At 46.3% G+C, this 15971-nt stretch overlaps 1 protein-coding gene across 3 annotated transcripts in view; it reads left to right on the top strand.

Moving 5' to 3' along the window:
• LOC122942572 (protein MTSS 1-like) overlaps positions 1-15971 on the top strand; it is a 135044-nt gene that overhangs the window by 39347 nt on the left and 79726 nt on the right. For all 3 annotated transcript variants that reach the window (XM_044300231.1, XM_044300230.1, XM_044300232.1), the window contains exon 2: positions 4480-4541. In XM_044300231.1, coding sequence (XP_044156166.1) covers positions 4480-4541 — 62 coding nt within the window. The remainder of the gene's footprint in view (positions 1-4479; positions 4542-15971) is intronic.

Here is a 15971-nt window from a genome sequence, read left to right as displayed (position 1 = left end):
AAAACTTAAACGCTAGTGTGAAAGTAGCCTAACCTCAAATCTGCTTTGTTGGTACTGTAAAACGCATGGGATTTGCCACACATACAAGTCTGCAGAGTATCCTTCCCATGTGGATGTACTTTTAGTCGTGTCGCGGTCATGCTTTGGTCAGGAAACGCCTGCGGCCTCAGTGTGTATAACCATGCTTTTAGGCTGTGTTTTTTGGACAGTTTGAACAGTTTTTTTTGATTCTTTAGCATTCTGATTAACTTCAAATAGTGATACATATGTTAAAATTATACCGCAAATGGTTGATTAACTATATAGTCGCAAGCGAGTGGCCATGTTTTATGAGCAGTCGACCGCACACATCACAAGTTGGAAAGTGCAAAGTCTATCTCGGAAACCTATTTCCCCATTGACTTCTATTGTGAAATGAGATGCTTTAATTCTTAACCACATCACGACCACGACGTACCCATATGGTTGTAGTACAGTCAGGTCCATAAATATTGGGACATCGACACAATTCTAACATGTTTGGTTCTATACACCACCACAATGGATTTGAAATGAAATTAACAAGATGTGCTTTAACTGCAGACTGTCAGCTTTAATTTGAGGGCATTTACATCCAAATCAGGTGAACGGTGTAGGAATGACAACAGTTTGCATATGTGCCTCCCACTTGTTAAGGGACCAAAAGTAATGGGACAGAATAATAACCAGAACTCAAACTTTCACTTTTTAATTCTTGGTTGCAAATCCTTTGCAGTCAATTACAGCCTGAAGTCTGGAACGCATAGACCTCACCAGACGATGGGTTTCATCTCTGGTGATGCTCTGCCGGGCCTCTACTGCAACTGTCTTCAGTTCCTGCTTGTTCTTGGGGCATTTTCCCTTCAGTTTTGTCTTCAGCAAGTGAAATGCATGCTCAATCGGATTCAGGTCAGGTGATTGACTTGGCCATTGCATAACATTCCACTTCTTTCCCTTAGAAAACTCTTTGGTTGCTTTTGCAGTATGCTTTAGGTCATTGTCCATCTGCACGGTGAAGAGCCGTCCAATGAGTTCTGAAGCATTTGGCTGAATATGAGCCGATAATATTGCCCGAAACACTTCAGAATTCATCCTTCTGCTTTTGTCAGCAGTCACATCATCAATAAATACAAGAGAACCAGTTCCATTGGCAGCCATACATGCTCACGCCATGACACTACCACCACCATGCTTCACTGATGAGGTGGTATGATTAGGATCATGAGCAGTTCCTTTCCTTCTCCATGCTCTTCTCTTCCCATCACTCTGGTACAAGTTGATCTTGGTCTCATCTGTCCATAGGATGTTGTTCCAGAACTGTGAAGGCATTTTTTGGATGTTGTTTGGCAAACTCTAATCTGGCCTTTCTGTTTTTGAGGCTCACCAATGGTTTACATCTTGTGGTGAACCCTCTGTATTCACCTTCTCTTGATTGTTGACTTTGACACACATACACCTACCTCCTGGAGAGTGTTCTTGATCTGGCCAACTGTTGTGAAGGGTGTTTTCTTCACCAGGGAAAAAATTAGTCATCCACCACAGTTGTTTTCCGTGGTCTTCCGGGTCTTTTGGTGTTTCTGAGCTCACCGGTGCGTTCCTTCTTTTTAAGAATGTTCCAAACAGTTGTTTTGGCCACGCCTAATGTTTTTGCCATCTCTCTGATCATGGCTTGCTTCACTGATGGTGACAGATCTTTGGATCTCATCTTGAGAGTTGACAGCAACAGATTCCAAGTGCAAATAGCACACTTGAAATGAAATGAACTCTGGACCTTTTATCTGCTCATTGTAATTTGGATAATGAGGGAATAACACATACCTGGCCACGGAACAGGTGAGAGGCCAATTGTCCCATTACTTTTGGTTCCTTAACAGTTGGGAGGCACATATGCAAACTGTTGTAATTCCTACACCGTTCACCTGATTTGGATGTAAATGCCCTCAAATTAAAGCTGACAGTCTGCAGTTAAAACACATCTTGTTTGTTTCATTTCAAATCCATTGTGGTGGTGTATAGAGCAAAAAAATGTTACAATTGTGTCTATGTCCGAATATTTATGGACCTGACTGTATATACAGCTTCACCACCAATCTTGATATCCTAGACTTCCTGAGTGCATTTAGTGTTCAAGCCTATGGAAAGGCAGCTTCCCTGGTTTAAATGGTTTTTGTGTACACCTCGCCGTTGATTGGCTGCAGAGGTTGTGACAGGGGTCTCTGCCCTCACTCCTCCATTCCAGTCTGGCAAGAACTGCGGAAGCCGCTTCACTGGAATGGAGCTCGTCTGGAAAGTTAAGTGAGGGGATTTTTAAAAAAAAATTCAGCACACTGATGCTGGCCATAATTTTTTTTATTTTTGGTCAATTAGGCCGGACCACCCCTTTAGGTGACTGTTATTAGCATGATTATTTTGGCACTTCATTTTACTTGTATAATGTATGACTATTTTATTTGGACCATAAGGGGTCACACCAAGAGAAGGTTATGCCTAAGACCCTTCCCATTCAATTCAATGGGACTGAGCTGCTCCTGGGCCATGTGACCGATAACTGTAATATCACATGACCTAGGCAAAACTGGGGAAGGCCACAGTTCTACAGAGAGTGGCGCTGCCTTCTCAAACATCTGATCAGTGGGTGTCCGACCCCCAGAGGGGAGATCATCAGAAAAAAAAAAAATTGTTGTCAAACCCCTTTTATTAAAACTTTCCATTATAAATAAGGTCTATAAAGGACAAATACTCAGAGCAATTATACAATTTATGCCAGTAACTGGTTTTCAGCTGTGTCTGGTACATTCATGTGACAGTATGACACCACTGCCCATCTTGGCTTTGCTTTTTTAGTAAGAATCTTACAGATTGGGCAACTTCTGTTGCAATTTTCTAAGGAAACACAGAACTTATGAAACTTATTTTTGATGATGTGGGCGATGACTTGCTGGTTTTGGAATTATTTCAGGTTTGGGAGAGTATGTACAAAAATGTTTAATACTGTGACATATTGGCTTTAGTATCTCAACAACAGGACTCCACCGTGAATGGAGAGCGAGCCGCACGTACGCAGTTTTCTCCATTCACTGCTATGGGGCTTCCGAAAATAGCAGAGACTGGGCAGCATGCTCTTCATTCACAGCAGAGCCTGTTCCTCAGATAGGAGCAGGTCCCAGAGGTGGCGCCCCCACCTGTCGATATGCCATAAACGTCCAGATGGGACAGCCCCTTTAAAGATTATTTTAACAACTGTTCAGTATAGTCACTGGAAGTTAACACTTTTTCTAACATCTAAACTCGAGTTCACATCGGCTTTCAGCCTTTCCGGTCTCCTGCTCCGTTAAAGGAGCAGGAGAACGGAAAGGACGGATTCGCCGTGTAACGGAGCCCACGGGCCCCATAGAGGAAGATTTTTGAAGCAGAGCCAAAAGTCCTGCCTGCACAATGCTGTGAGGGTATCTTCTACTGCATTTTTACACACCGGGATCCCAGAGCTTTCAGTTTCACTTACTGAACTATAGTCCCTCTAACAGGGAGCTGCTGGGCATTGTAAACATTAGGGGTAAGGCTACTTTCACATTAGCATTCGGGGCTCCGCTTGTGAGTTCCGTTTAAAGGCTCTCACAAGCGGCCCCAAACGCATCCGTCCAGCCCTAATGCATTCTGAGTGGATGCAGATCCGCTCAGAATGCATCAGTCTGGCACCGTTTGGCCTCCGCTCAGCAAGCGGACACCTGAACGCTGCTTGCAGCGTTCGGGTGTCCACCTGGCCGTGAGGAGGCAAACTGATCCGTCCAGACTTACAATGTAAGTCAATGGGGACGGATCCGTTTGAATTTGACACAATATGGCTCAATTTTCAAACGGATCCGTCCCCCATTGACTTTCAATGTAAAGTCTGGAGGGATCCGTCTGAAGCTACTTTCACACTTAGAATTTTTTCTACAATATAATACAGACGGATCCGTTCTGAACGGATCCCATCGTCTGCATTATAGGAGCGGATCCGTCTGGGCAGACCCCAGACGGATCCGCTCTGAACGCAAGTGTGAAAGTAGCCTAACACAGCAGTGGCCAATGCAGAATAAGGCCTCATGGCCACATTTGGCATCTGCTTCTGATCCATTTTTTATTTTATTTTTTCAGGTCATCCGCTCTTACATTTGTATTGGTTCAACAAAAAAAAAAAAAGTCAGCGCATATATGTCATCAGTGTGTCGTCCGCTTCCTTTTGGCTATTCCGCACATTATTTTGGACACTTTATGGTAGAAGAATAGCCATTTTTACTCATGGCAGGGAGAAAATTGCAGAATGTACATGGACAGTATACGTAATTTGCAGATCCGTGTTTTGCGTGTGCATGAGGACTAATCGCTATTAACTTACCTCAGATGCTTGGCTGTTCTTTACAGTTCATTCACACAGATACCTTGAATGTGTGTTTATGTACCCGTATTTTTATTTTTTAGGCCAGTTATCCGACATGGGAAGACTTCATCAGCAAGGCTATAAAGTTACAGTCCCAGCTAAGGTGAGCACATATGTATGGAATATGGAACTGCGCCCTAACATTTCATGTCTTTTACAAACTGTTTTCATGTCGGTGTGCGGTTTGGTCAGTGATGGGTTGCTAATGAGTTCTGGGAAGGAGGTGTCCAGCACACATAAAGTTGTGTTACAGGCATCAAGCCGGCTGTTGAGGAAGCAATCGTCTTTTATAACACCATCATTATTACTCCACCCTGCTGTAAACGGCGGCTTCGGGCGTGTGGGTACGTCCTGTGTTATGGTGGATGCCCATAGCAATATAAGTTGGAGATGATGTAAGAACGTCACAGATTGATAAGAAATGAACGCAGTCAAGGTCCTGGAACTTCAGCAGCTTCCTGAATGTACAGACGTATACACGGACACATATGTACGGACACGTATATACACTAAAATATCACTGTTCTATTTATCTGCATTGTGAACCCTGGAGGTCTGTTCCAGCAGAGGATCGGACTGACTGAGTTCACTGTAACCAGCATGTATAACCGGACAAAAAATGCCACATGCCCGGCCAAAAAACGGCATAAATGCTCGAAAGCAGCCGGATCCCATTATAGTGAATGGAGATGCAGCGGTGCATAGTGGTATCCAGCTATGCCAGATACCGTGAACAACGCTGATGTAAACATGGCCTTAGCTATAGGCATTGAATTGACCAAATATTTGGGACATTGCTATTAATCAGATGTTTCCTTCAGTTCCATTGCCACAGGTGTATAAATTCCAGCCCCTAACCATGCAGCCTTTATTCCGCAGCACTTTACAGACATTAGAATCAGACTGTCCTCAATGGGGCTCACAAGCTAACTTTCCTATCAGTATGTCTTTGGAGTGTGGGAGGAAACCGGAGTACCCGGAGAAAACCCACACAAACACGGGGAGAACATACAAACTCCATGCAGATGTTATCCTTGGTCGGATTCAAACCTAGGACCCCAGTGTTAACCACTGAGCCATCGTGCTTTACAAAACACTTGTGACAGAACCCCTTGTTCTAAAGCGCTCACTGAATTCAAGCGGGGTCCTGTTTAGGGTTGCAACGATTAATCGACATTATCGATAATATTCGATAACTTGATTCGTTGTCAACGATTCCCGTTATCGAATAATCGGCCGATTTGTTGCTATGCATGTGGCAGCGTGTGAAACTTACTAATACACTTCGTAGCAGGCAGGAGACCGGGCGGCGGCAGCAGTGTAACTCACTACGTCACGCGCCTGCTCCTCCCACTTTATGAACGTGCAGGCGCATGATGTAGTGAGTTACGCTGCCGCCGCCACCCGACTACAGTGACTGCATCGGGCCCCGCTGCTATTACAAAACCGAAATGCCAGCCCCCACCCCTGTATTGGCGGTCATTCACAATCACTACACAGGGACACTGTTATGGGGGGGAGTTGTGGATGACACATGTGTCATCCGCAGATCCCCCCCATACCATTGCCATCTACAGATGGTCCCCATACCATTGCCATCTACAGATGGTCCCCATACCATTGCCATCTACAGATGGTCCCCATACCATTGCCATCTACAGATGGTCCCCATACCATTGCCATCTACAGATGGTCCCCATACCATTGCCATCTACAGATGGTCCCCATACCATTGCCATCTACAGATGGTCCCCATACCATTGCCATCTACAGATGGTCCCCATACCGTTGCCATCTACAGATGGTCCCCATACCGTTGCCATCTACAGATGGTCCCCATACCATTGCCATCTACAGATGGTCCCCATACCATTGCCATCTACAGATGGTCCCCATACCATTGCCATCTACAGATGGTCCCCATACCGTTGCCATCTACAGATGGTCCCCATACCGTTGCCATCTACAGATGGTCCCCATACCGTTGCCATCTACAGATGGTCCCCATACCGTTGCCATCTACAGATGGTCCCCATACCGTTGCCATCTACAGATGGTCCCCATACCGTTGCCATCTACAGATGGTCCCCATACCGTTGCCATCTACAGATGGTCCCCATACCATTGCCATCTACAGATGGTCCCCATACCATTGCCATCTACAGATGGTCCCCATACCATTGCCATCTACAGATGGTCCCCATACCATTGCCATCTACAGATGGTCCCCATACCATTGCCATCTACAGATGGTCCCCATACCATTGCCATCTACAGATGGTCCCCATACCATTGCCATCTACAGATGGTCCCCATACCATTGCCATCTACAGATGGTCCCCATACCATTGCCATCTACAGATGGTCCCCATACCATTGCCATCTACAGATGGTCCCCATACCATTGCCATCTACAGATGCCCCCCCATACCATTGCCATCTATCACAGATGCCCCCCCATACCATTGCCATCTATCCACAGATGCCCCCCATACCATTGCCATCTATCCACAGATGCCCCCCCATACCATTGCCATCTATCCACAGATGCCCCCCATACCATTGCCATCTATCCACAGATGCCCCCCATACCATTGCCATCTATCCACAGATGCCCCCCATATCATTGCCATCTATCCACAGATGCCCCCCCATACCATTGCCATCTATCCACAGATGCCCCCCCATACCATTGCCATCTATCCACAGATGCCCCCCCATACCATTGCCATCTATCCACAGATGCCCCCCCATACCATTGCCATCTATCCACAGATGCCCCCCCATACCATTGCCATCTATCCACAGATGCCCCCCCATACCATTGCCATCTATCCACAGATGCCCCCCCATACCATTGCCATCTATCCACAGATGCCCCCCCATACCATTGCCATCTATCCACAGATGCCCCCCCATACCATTGCCATCTATCCACAGATGCCCCCCCATACCATTGCCATCTATCCACAGATGCCCCCCCATACCATTGTCATCTATCCACAGATGCCCCCCCATACCATTGCCATCTATCCACAGATGCCCCCCCATAGCTCAGCCAGGTAATCAGGCTAGTATGTAACAGGTAACATAGCGTGTAAGAAGAGAGCTATCCTAAGCCCTGACCATGTGGACATGCGAAATTTTTATAATTATGTAAGTCCTAAAATTGTTTTAATATGGCCTTTGAACATACTTTTTCAAGTAAATTCATATAAACCCCTTTTTTTTGTAATTTTGATGTTTTTTCCTGATTAATCGAAATTATCAACAACTAATCAACTATTGAAATAATCGTTAGCTGCAGCCCTAGTCCTGTTATAGGATGCCACCACTGCCTCAAGTCAGTTCCTGAAATGTCTACCCTCCTAAATACTCTTCATCAACTACGAGAGGTATTATTACTGAGTGGAAGCATTCAGAAACCACAGCAACTCATGAATTTGTAGACCACGTGAAGTTATAGAGTGAGGTGTACGGTGGGAAAAGTCACTGACGCTCTGCTGACCCCATGAGAGTCCAAACCTCCTGCCATTAACATCAGCACAAAAACTGTGCGCCAGGAGCTTTATGACATAGGTCCTTGGCCGAGCAGTTGCTTCGAATGGAGTGGTGTAAAGCTACTTTCACACCTGCGTTCAGGTGTCCGCTCATGAGCTCCGTTTGAAGGGGCTCACAAGCGGCCCTGAACGCAGCCGTCTGGCCCTAATGCATTCTCAGTGGAGGCGGATCCACTGAGAATGCATCCGTCTGCCAGCGCTCAGCCTCCGCTCCGCTCAGTGAGTGGACATCTGAACGCTGCAAGCAGCGTTCGGGTGTCCGCCTGGCCGTGCGGAGGCGAGCGGATCCGTCCAGACTTATAATGGAAGTCAATGGGGACGGATCCGCTTGAAGATGACACCATATGGCTCAATCTTCAAGCGGATCCGTCCCCCATTGACTTTCAATGTAAAGTCTGAACGGATCCGCTCAGGCTACTTTCACACTTAGAAATTTTTCTAAGTTATAATGCAGACGGATCCGTTCTGAACGGATGCAAACGTCTGCATTATAGGAGCGGATCCGTCTGATGAAACATCAGACGGACCCGCTCCGAACGCTAGTGTGAAAGTAGCCTTAGGCACGCCACCACTGGACCGGAGCAGTGGAAACGTGTTCTGTGGTGTGATGCATTACACTTCTCTATCGTGCAGTCTGATGGATGAGTCTGGGTTTGGCGAAAGTCAGGAGAACCTTGCCTGACTGTGTTGCGCCAACTGTAAAGTTTGGTGGGGGGGGGAAAGATCATGCAGTGGGTTTGTTTTTAAGGGTAGGCCTACACCCTTAGAAGATCACTTATTAAGACCAGCATTTTAGACACCGGTCTTAATAGCTCGCTGGTGGTGGATCCGCTGAAGTTATGGAGAGGTGCAGGCCTCTACATAATTTTGGTGCATCCATCGCCGGTCTAAATCTACACCAGCTTTTTTGCTGGCTTACATTTAGACCATTTCTTCTGCACAACGCCTCCTTTTTTAGACTTGGCATGAATGGGGAAATGTCACAGATTGCGGCGCAAATAACCTTTGCGCCGCAATCGGCAACAGATATACACCATAAAACTGGCGTATATCATTTAGTAAAAGACCCTCTTCGTTCGAGTGAAGGGAAAGCTTAACATTTCAGACATATTGGACAATTGTATGATTCCAGCTTTGTGGGGACATTTTGGGGAATGCCCTTTTCTGTTCCAGCATGACTGTGCCCCAGTGCACAAAGCAAAGTCCATAAAGGCATGGTGGAGAGTCTGGTGTAGAAGAACCTGACTGGCCACAGAGAGCCCTGACCTCAATGCCATCCAACACCTTTGGGATGATCTAAAACAGAGATTGGAGCCAGGCCCTCTTGCCCATCATCCTTGTCAGACCCCACAGATGCTCTTCTGAATCAGTGGGCAAAAATTCCCAGGTACCCTCCAAAATCTTGTAGAAAACCTTCCCAGAAGAGTGTAAGCAATTTTAGCTGCAAAGGAGGACCCAGCTCCATATCAATGTCTGTGGATTTAAAATGGGATGTCATAACCGCTCCTGTAGGTGTGGTGTGTTCATGTCCCAATACTTCTGTCCATATAAAATAAATATATATATATATATATATATTTATATTAAAAAAAAAGAATATCATACGCTGGAAAAGAGCTTGTGTCTTACATTTACCCTGACACAGGCATTCCAGGGATCCGAACCTTACTATTTTCAGCTCATTTTCCCTCTGATGTATAGTTTTGGCTCCCTAATTAGACCGGCGGTCAGCCAGTAAAAGGCAGGGAATTCCTGTGACACTAGAATTATGGTTTGTGTAGCAGATTGACATAAGTAATGTCTCAGGAAGCAATGTAAAATTTTCTATAATTTAAAAAAAAATGACTGTCAGTCGTTGTTTTTTTTGCTGTACTTTTTCCTGGTCACATGTATTTCTGTGTCCGTGAAAAACGTTCCTCCTTCTGACCCTCCTGATATCAGAGTAGCGGGCGCCCTCATGTGTTGACTATTCTGGTTTTACTATGGGTTTTGTGGCCGACTCCACACCCAGGCTTGGTTTTGTAGTCTTTACCAAGTCTATACAGTAAAGCCAGTCATGAACATAGCGTGTAGCCTGAGCATCAGGTGAGGCAACGCTGACCCTTATAAACATGGCTGTTGGTCTCCTGGTGGTCATCTGTGTGCCACCATTTTGGCAGGGAAATGTAGTATTGCACAGTGCCTGCTGAAGAGCCAGCAACCTAGTAAGGGAATGTTCACATGTCACGATTTTACTTTTTAAGGGCTCGGGCACACTACCTCAGCGTGCTTTGCGGTACGCCTTTGTGCGGATACAGAACGGGCCATCCATAAATGAAATGCCTATTCTTGTCGTGTGCATGAGCCCTAATTTAAACTTTTTAACAATAGGAAAATGGGTAGGGGACACCCGTTCCCACTTGCATCCATATGTCCCGTTAGGGCGCCTTTGTCCCTGAATGGACAAACCGTCTTAAACGCATACGGTACGTGATCCGTATAGTGATCTATATAATCGTGCTCATCAGTCTGTGTAGATAGCTGCACATTACTTCTCCCCTGCCATGGAATGGTGAAGGAAGTGCAGCTGTGGAGGCAACAGTGCTTTGCATAGTGCATCAGAGTGTTATTTTAGAGCTTCCTGTTATTTGTACACGCGTTGAGAAGACTCCCATCAGCCCTGGTTCCAGGCGGGCTAGTAGTCTCTAATCCAAATACACACACTCTAGGCCCAACCTTATAGGAGGCCTAAAGGTGCATTTAAATGCCTTGACCGAGCAAGCAATTATCGGGAAGGGACTGTCCCTTCAAGATAATTGCTTGCTGTTAGGCTACTTTCACATTAGCGTTTTTTGCGGATCTATCATGTGGGGACTGATCATAACTTGCGCAAATGAAAAGTGGAGGAGTTGCCATAAGCTTTAACTAATTAAAGGGGTCCTTTGAGCTCTCTCACTTGACCTAGGTCATCGGTATCAGATCTTCGGGGGCCCGACACCCGCACCCCCAACGATCAGCAGTATGAGGAGACGGTGCGCACAGCATGCACGTGCCGTCTCCCGTCTCTCTTCCTGCTGCTAGGTCTATGGCAAAGCAGTGGCAAGCAGGAAGAGAGAAGGGAGACGTCACGTGCATGCTGTGCGCAGTGTCTCCTCATACAGCTGATCGGCCGGGTGTCAGAGCCCACCAATCTGATATCCCGAGGATAGGTCATCAGTATTAAAAGCCCAGAAAAAGTTTTATTGGGTTCATTGGCGGACTGGATACTTAAAGGGGTTCTGCACTTTGTTTAAAGTGATGATCTATCCTCTGGATAGATCATCAACATCTGATCAGCGGGGGTCCGACACCCGGGACCCCCGCCGATCAGCTGTTTGAGAAGGCAGCGACGCTCCAGCAGCACTGTGGCCTTCTCTCATTGTTTACCGCTGGCCCAGTGACGTAACGACTAGTATCAACTGGCCTGGGCGGGGCTAAGCTCTGTTCACTTGAATGGAGCTTAGCCCCGCCCAGGCTAGTTGATACTAGTCGTGACGTCACTGAGCCTGCGGTAAACAGTGGGAAGGCTGCGGCGCTCCTGGAGCGCCGCTGCCTTCTCAAACAGCTGATCGGCGGGGGTCCCGGGTGTTGGACCCCCGCTGATGAGATGCTGATGATCTATCCAGAGGATAGATCATCAGTTTAAACAAAGTGCAGAACCCCTTTAAAGTAGCCTTGGGGAAAAAAAAGAACTAGTCAAGGCCTGCAGTACCATAGTGCAGCACAAAATACCGTCCCAGCAGAAGCAAATATCACTGCAGCACAATATGCTGCCCCAGCAGAACCAAATACCACAGTGCAGCACAAAATACCATCCCAGCAGAACCAAATATCACAGTGCAGCACAAAATACTGCCCATCCGAATCAAATACCATAGTGCAGCACAAAATACTGCCCCAGCAGAGCCAAATACCACAGTGCAGTACAAAACACTGCCCCAGCAGAAGCAATTACCACAGAGCAGCACAAAATACTGCCCCAGCAGAGCCAAATACCACAATGCAGCACAAAATGCCGCCCCAGCAGAACCAAATGCCACAGTGCAGCACAAAATACTGCCTCAGCAGAGCCAAATACCACAGTGCAGTACAAATACTGCTTAAGCAGAGCCAAATACCACAGTGCAGCACAAAATATTGGCCATCCGAATCAAATACTATAGTGCAGCACAAAATACTCCCCCAGCAGAACCAAATATCACAGTGCAGCACAATATACTGCCCCAGCCAAATCAAATACCACAGTGCAGCACAAAATACTGCCCCAGCAGAGCCAAATACCATAGTGCAGCACCATATACTGCCCTTGCAAAGCCAAATATCACAGTGCAGCACAATATACTGCCCCAGCAGAGCCAAATACTGGCGCAGTATATGGTGCTGCACTGTGGTGCAGCACAAAATTCGGCCTCAGCAGAGCCAAATACCACAGTGCAGCACAAAATACTGTCTCAGCAGAGCCAAATACCACAATGCAGCACAAAACACTGCCCCAGCAAAAGTAATTGCCACAGTGCAGTACAAAATACTGCCCCAGCAGAGCCAAATGCCACAGTGCAGCACAAAATACTGCCCCAGCAGAACCAAATACCACAGTGCAGCACAAAATACTGCCCCAGCAGAACCAAATACCACAGTGCAGCACAATATACTGCCCCAGCAGAACCAAATGCCACAGTGTAGCACTATACTGCCCCTGCAGAGCCAAATACCACAGTGCAGCACAAAATACTGCCTAAGCAGAACCAAATACCACAGTGCAGCACAATGTACTGCCCCAGCAGAACCAAATGCCACAGTGCAGCACAATATACTGCCCCAGCAGAACCAAATGCCACAGTGTAGCACAATACTGCCCCTGCAAAGCCAAATACCACAGTGCAGCACAAAATACTGCCTAAGCAGAACCAAATACCACAGTGCAGCACAATGTACTGCCCCAGCAGAACCAAATACCACAGTGCAGCACAATATACTGCCCCAGCAGAACCAAATATCTCAGTTCAGAGGTCTGTATTAGTCTTGGATAACCCCTTTAACAACTAAAATGTTAGTGAGTATGCTACAATAAATCTAATGTGGACATCTATACCTATAATAAATCAGGCCTTCTCTCTTGAAATATTGACTACAACAGATCTCCACGCCAACAGACTGGCAAAGCCTACACTGAAATGCAAACATAGATTTCTGTATAGAAAAGAGGGGAGAATTTCTGGTCCGCGCACACAATGCCTGGGTGAGATATTCCATTCATTTTGGAATTCAAAGAAAATGTGGTTAAAAACGCCATGAAAACAGATAAATATCCTGCAAGGTCTCTAAACGTTTTTCCATCTCTGAGCTAATCCCAGTCAAGACGCTGAAGGCTGTGGGCTGTCATGGGATTCCTGTTTTGGCGGCCGGTGAATGACTTTCCGCCTGACCCACTTAATACAGTGCCTGTATCCAATAAACACTGCTAACTCTGTTAAACCATTACTATTGTGGGGGCGCTGGTTCGTAAACATTTAGGTAAACGTGAAAACCATGCCGCTCCCTTCCCCCGCTACATAATTATTTCAGATTCAAATGCTAAATCGGTTTACCTAAGTAGACTGAAGTATTCGCACAGACTGTTCTTTAAAAAAGCTGAATAAAGCAAAATGGCTGCCGGAAGAGTTCACAAAGGAGCCTCAGCCAGCTTTCCCAAAAATAAAGGGGGGGATGTTAAAAGGGTTGTGTAACAAAGCATATTCAACGTTTTTCAAACCAGCACTTGGGTCTGAATACTTCTGTAAAAATTTTTGGTATAGCCAGTGAGTTATCCACTGAAATCTATCGGTATAGCGCCACCTGCTGTTTCTTATTTTCCTTATTTTATGTCCATCTCACTGAGCTGGTCGAACGTGCTCAGTTGAAAGGGAACCTGTCACCGGGATTTTGGGTATAGAGCTGAGGACATGGGTTGCTAGATGGCCGCTAGCACACATCTGCAATATCCAGTCCCCATAGCTCTGTGTGCTTTTCTTGTGTAAAAAAAAAAAAAACGATTTGATACACAGGCATATTAACCTGAGATGAGTCGGAGCTTGAAAATATGGCTCTTCTCTGGTCACGCAAGTAAGATATGACTCTTTTATGTTAATTTGCATATGGATCAAATCGTTTGTTTTTTTTTACACAATAAAAGCACACAGAGCTATGAGGACTGGGTATTGCATATGTACTAGCGGCCATCTAGCAACCCATGTCCTCAGCTCTATACCCAAAATCCCGGTGACAGGTTCCCTTTAAATCTTCAACTGCCACCAGCCATATGTTCTGTAAGAAGCTGTGGCAGTTACAGGGAAGGGAGCTGCGGCAGAAAGGACACACCCAATGAGCTGCCAGGATGAAGATAATCTAACAGAGCAATTGGAGCAGTGATTGTGAAGATCTCTGGACCCATGTGAGGTACAGGGCTGGTTCTAGCTTTGTTAGAAAGGTATCGTCATGTACTATATGGTTTATTTTTTGCATCAATCATGTCAGAACCCCTTCAAGGTCTTTGAATTCCCTTGATCAGAACGTATGTGTAGATAATAAGCCGTGCGCTTTGTCTTGGCATCTCAGTGTAGTTGGGCACAAGATTTTAAGCTACAGTAAAGTGATGTATTCAGTGGATCATGGCATCCCATTACTAAAGCACAAAACGCGTTGTGTGAAACCTGTAAAATGTGTGTCAGTCCTGGATGCGCAGGGAGGCGAGGTGAAGGCTGTGTTTTATCTTCTTTATCTCGCACTACATGAGGGGAGTAGGTGCTGTGCGTGTGCTGGAGAGGATCACTCGTGTATAGTGCTGTGTGATGAAGTGGTGATTGGAGAAACACCAGGCATTGTCATGGGAACCCGCTTCCTATCACTGCAGACTTTGCACTGCTTAAGTAAACATGAATGTAAGGAAGGGTGGAGCTAGACCACGACTGGATTTACCGTGACACCCAGTATCACCCCTGTGTACGTGGAGATGGAGTGCAGTCGCTGAGTGATGGCCCCTGCTCCTAGAAATGCATGAAAAACCAAATGCGTATAAGATCACACGACTAGAAGATGTTGTCCAGCTTTGTTCCCCCCGCTCCTTATCCACACAGCAATTTGTCATGTAGGAGGCTTTGAATTCAAGTAAAGAAAAAGTTGTTCCCCTGACTTTACGTTCAAGACTTACGGTGCACGCTGAGACACCATATGCCCGCCGCCTAAAATGGCCACCACATCACTGTGATCGTTCTGAACGGAACACCTGTTTACCTGTTTTCCAATATGCGGCCGTGTGCGTCCCGCATATTGGATGCGGACCCATTCACTTGAATGGATCTAATCCGGAAGGTCAGACCCATTCACCGCAAAAAAGTTGTACCGGCCATGTGCATCTTGCATTTTGTGGAACGCAGAGGGCCGGCGCTATATAAAACAATGCCCTTTCTTGTCCGAATAGGACATGCTCTATATTTTTTACGGGGCCGTGGAACGTAACAGCGGATGCGGACCGCACACGGTTTGCTGTCTGCATCTTTTGCGGCCCTATTGAAATGAATGGGTCTGCACCTGCAAAATTGCAGGATAGACGCGGAGCCAGAATTACAGATGTGTGAATGAGTCCTAAAGGTTCCCGTGATCAACTTAAAGGGGTTGTCTGGGCCCTGAGGAAAAAAAATTGTGGATGGCCAGGCACGTTATATAAGGCTGAGTTCACACTTCAGTTATTTGATCAGTGATTTCCATCAGTTATTGTGAGCCTTGACAGAGGCTCACAATTACTGATGGAAATTATTGATCAAATAACTGAAGTGTGCACTCAGCCTAATAAAAATATGCCCCCTCACCTGCAGTGAATGCTCAGTTTCATCCTTCAACTGCCCCCTGAGTTGTGATAGGACGAGAGCTGCAGCAGAATGGACATGCCCCTTTAGCTGCAGCAGGAAAAACGCACCCCC

Source organism: Bufo gargarizans, chromosome 6 (genome assembly GCF_014858855.1).
Source record: "Bufo gargarizans isolate SCDJY-AF-19 chromosome 6, ASM1485885v1, whole genome shotgun sequence".
In the NCBI taxonomy this organism is placed as follows: Eukaryota; Metazoa; Chordata; class Amphibia; order Anura; family Bufonidae; genus Bufo; species Bufo gargarizans.
This window is presented reverse-complemented; position numbering and strand designations above follow the sequence as displayed.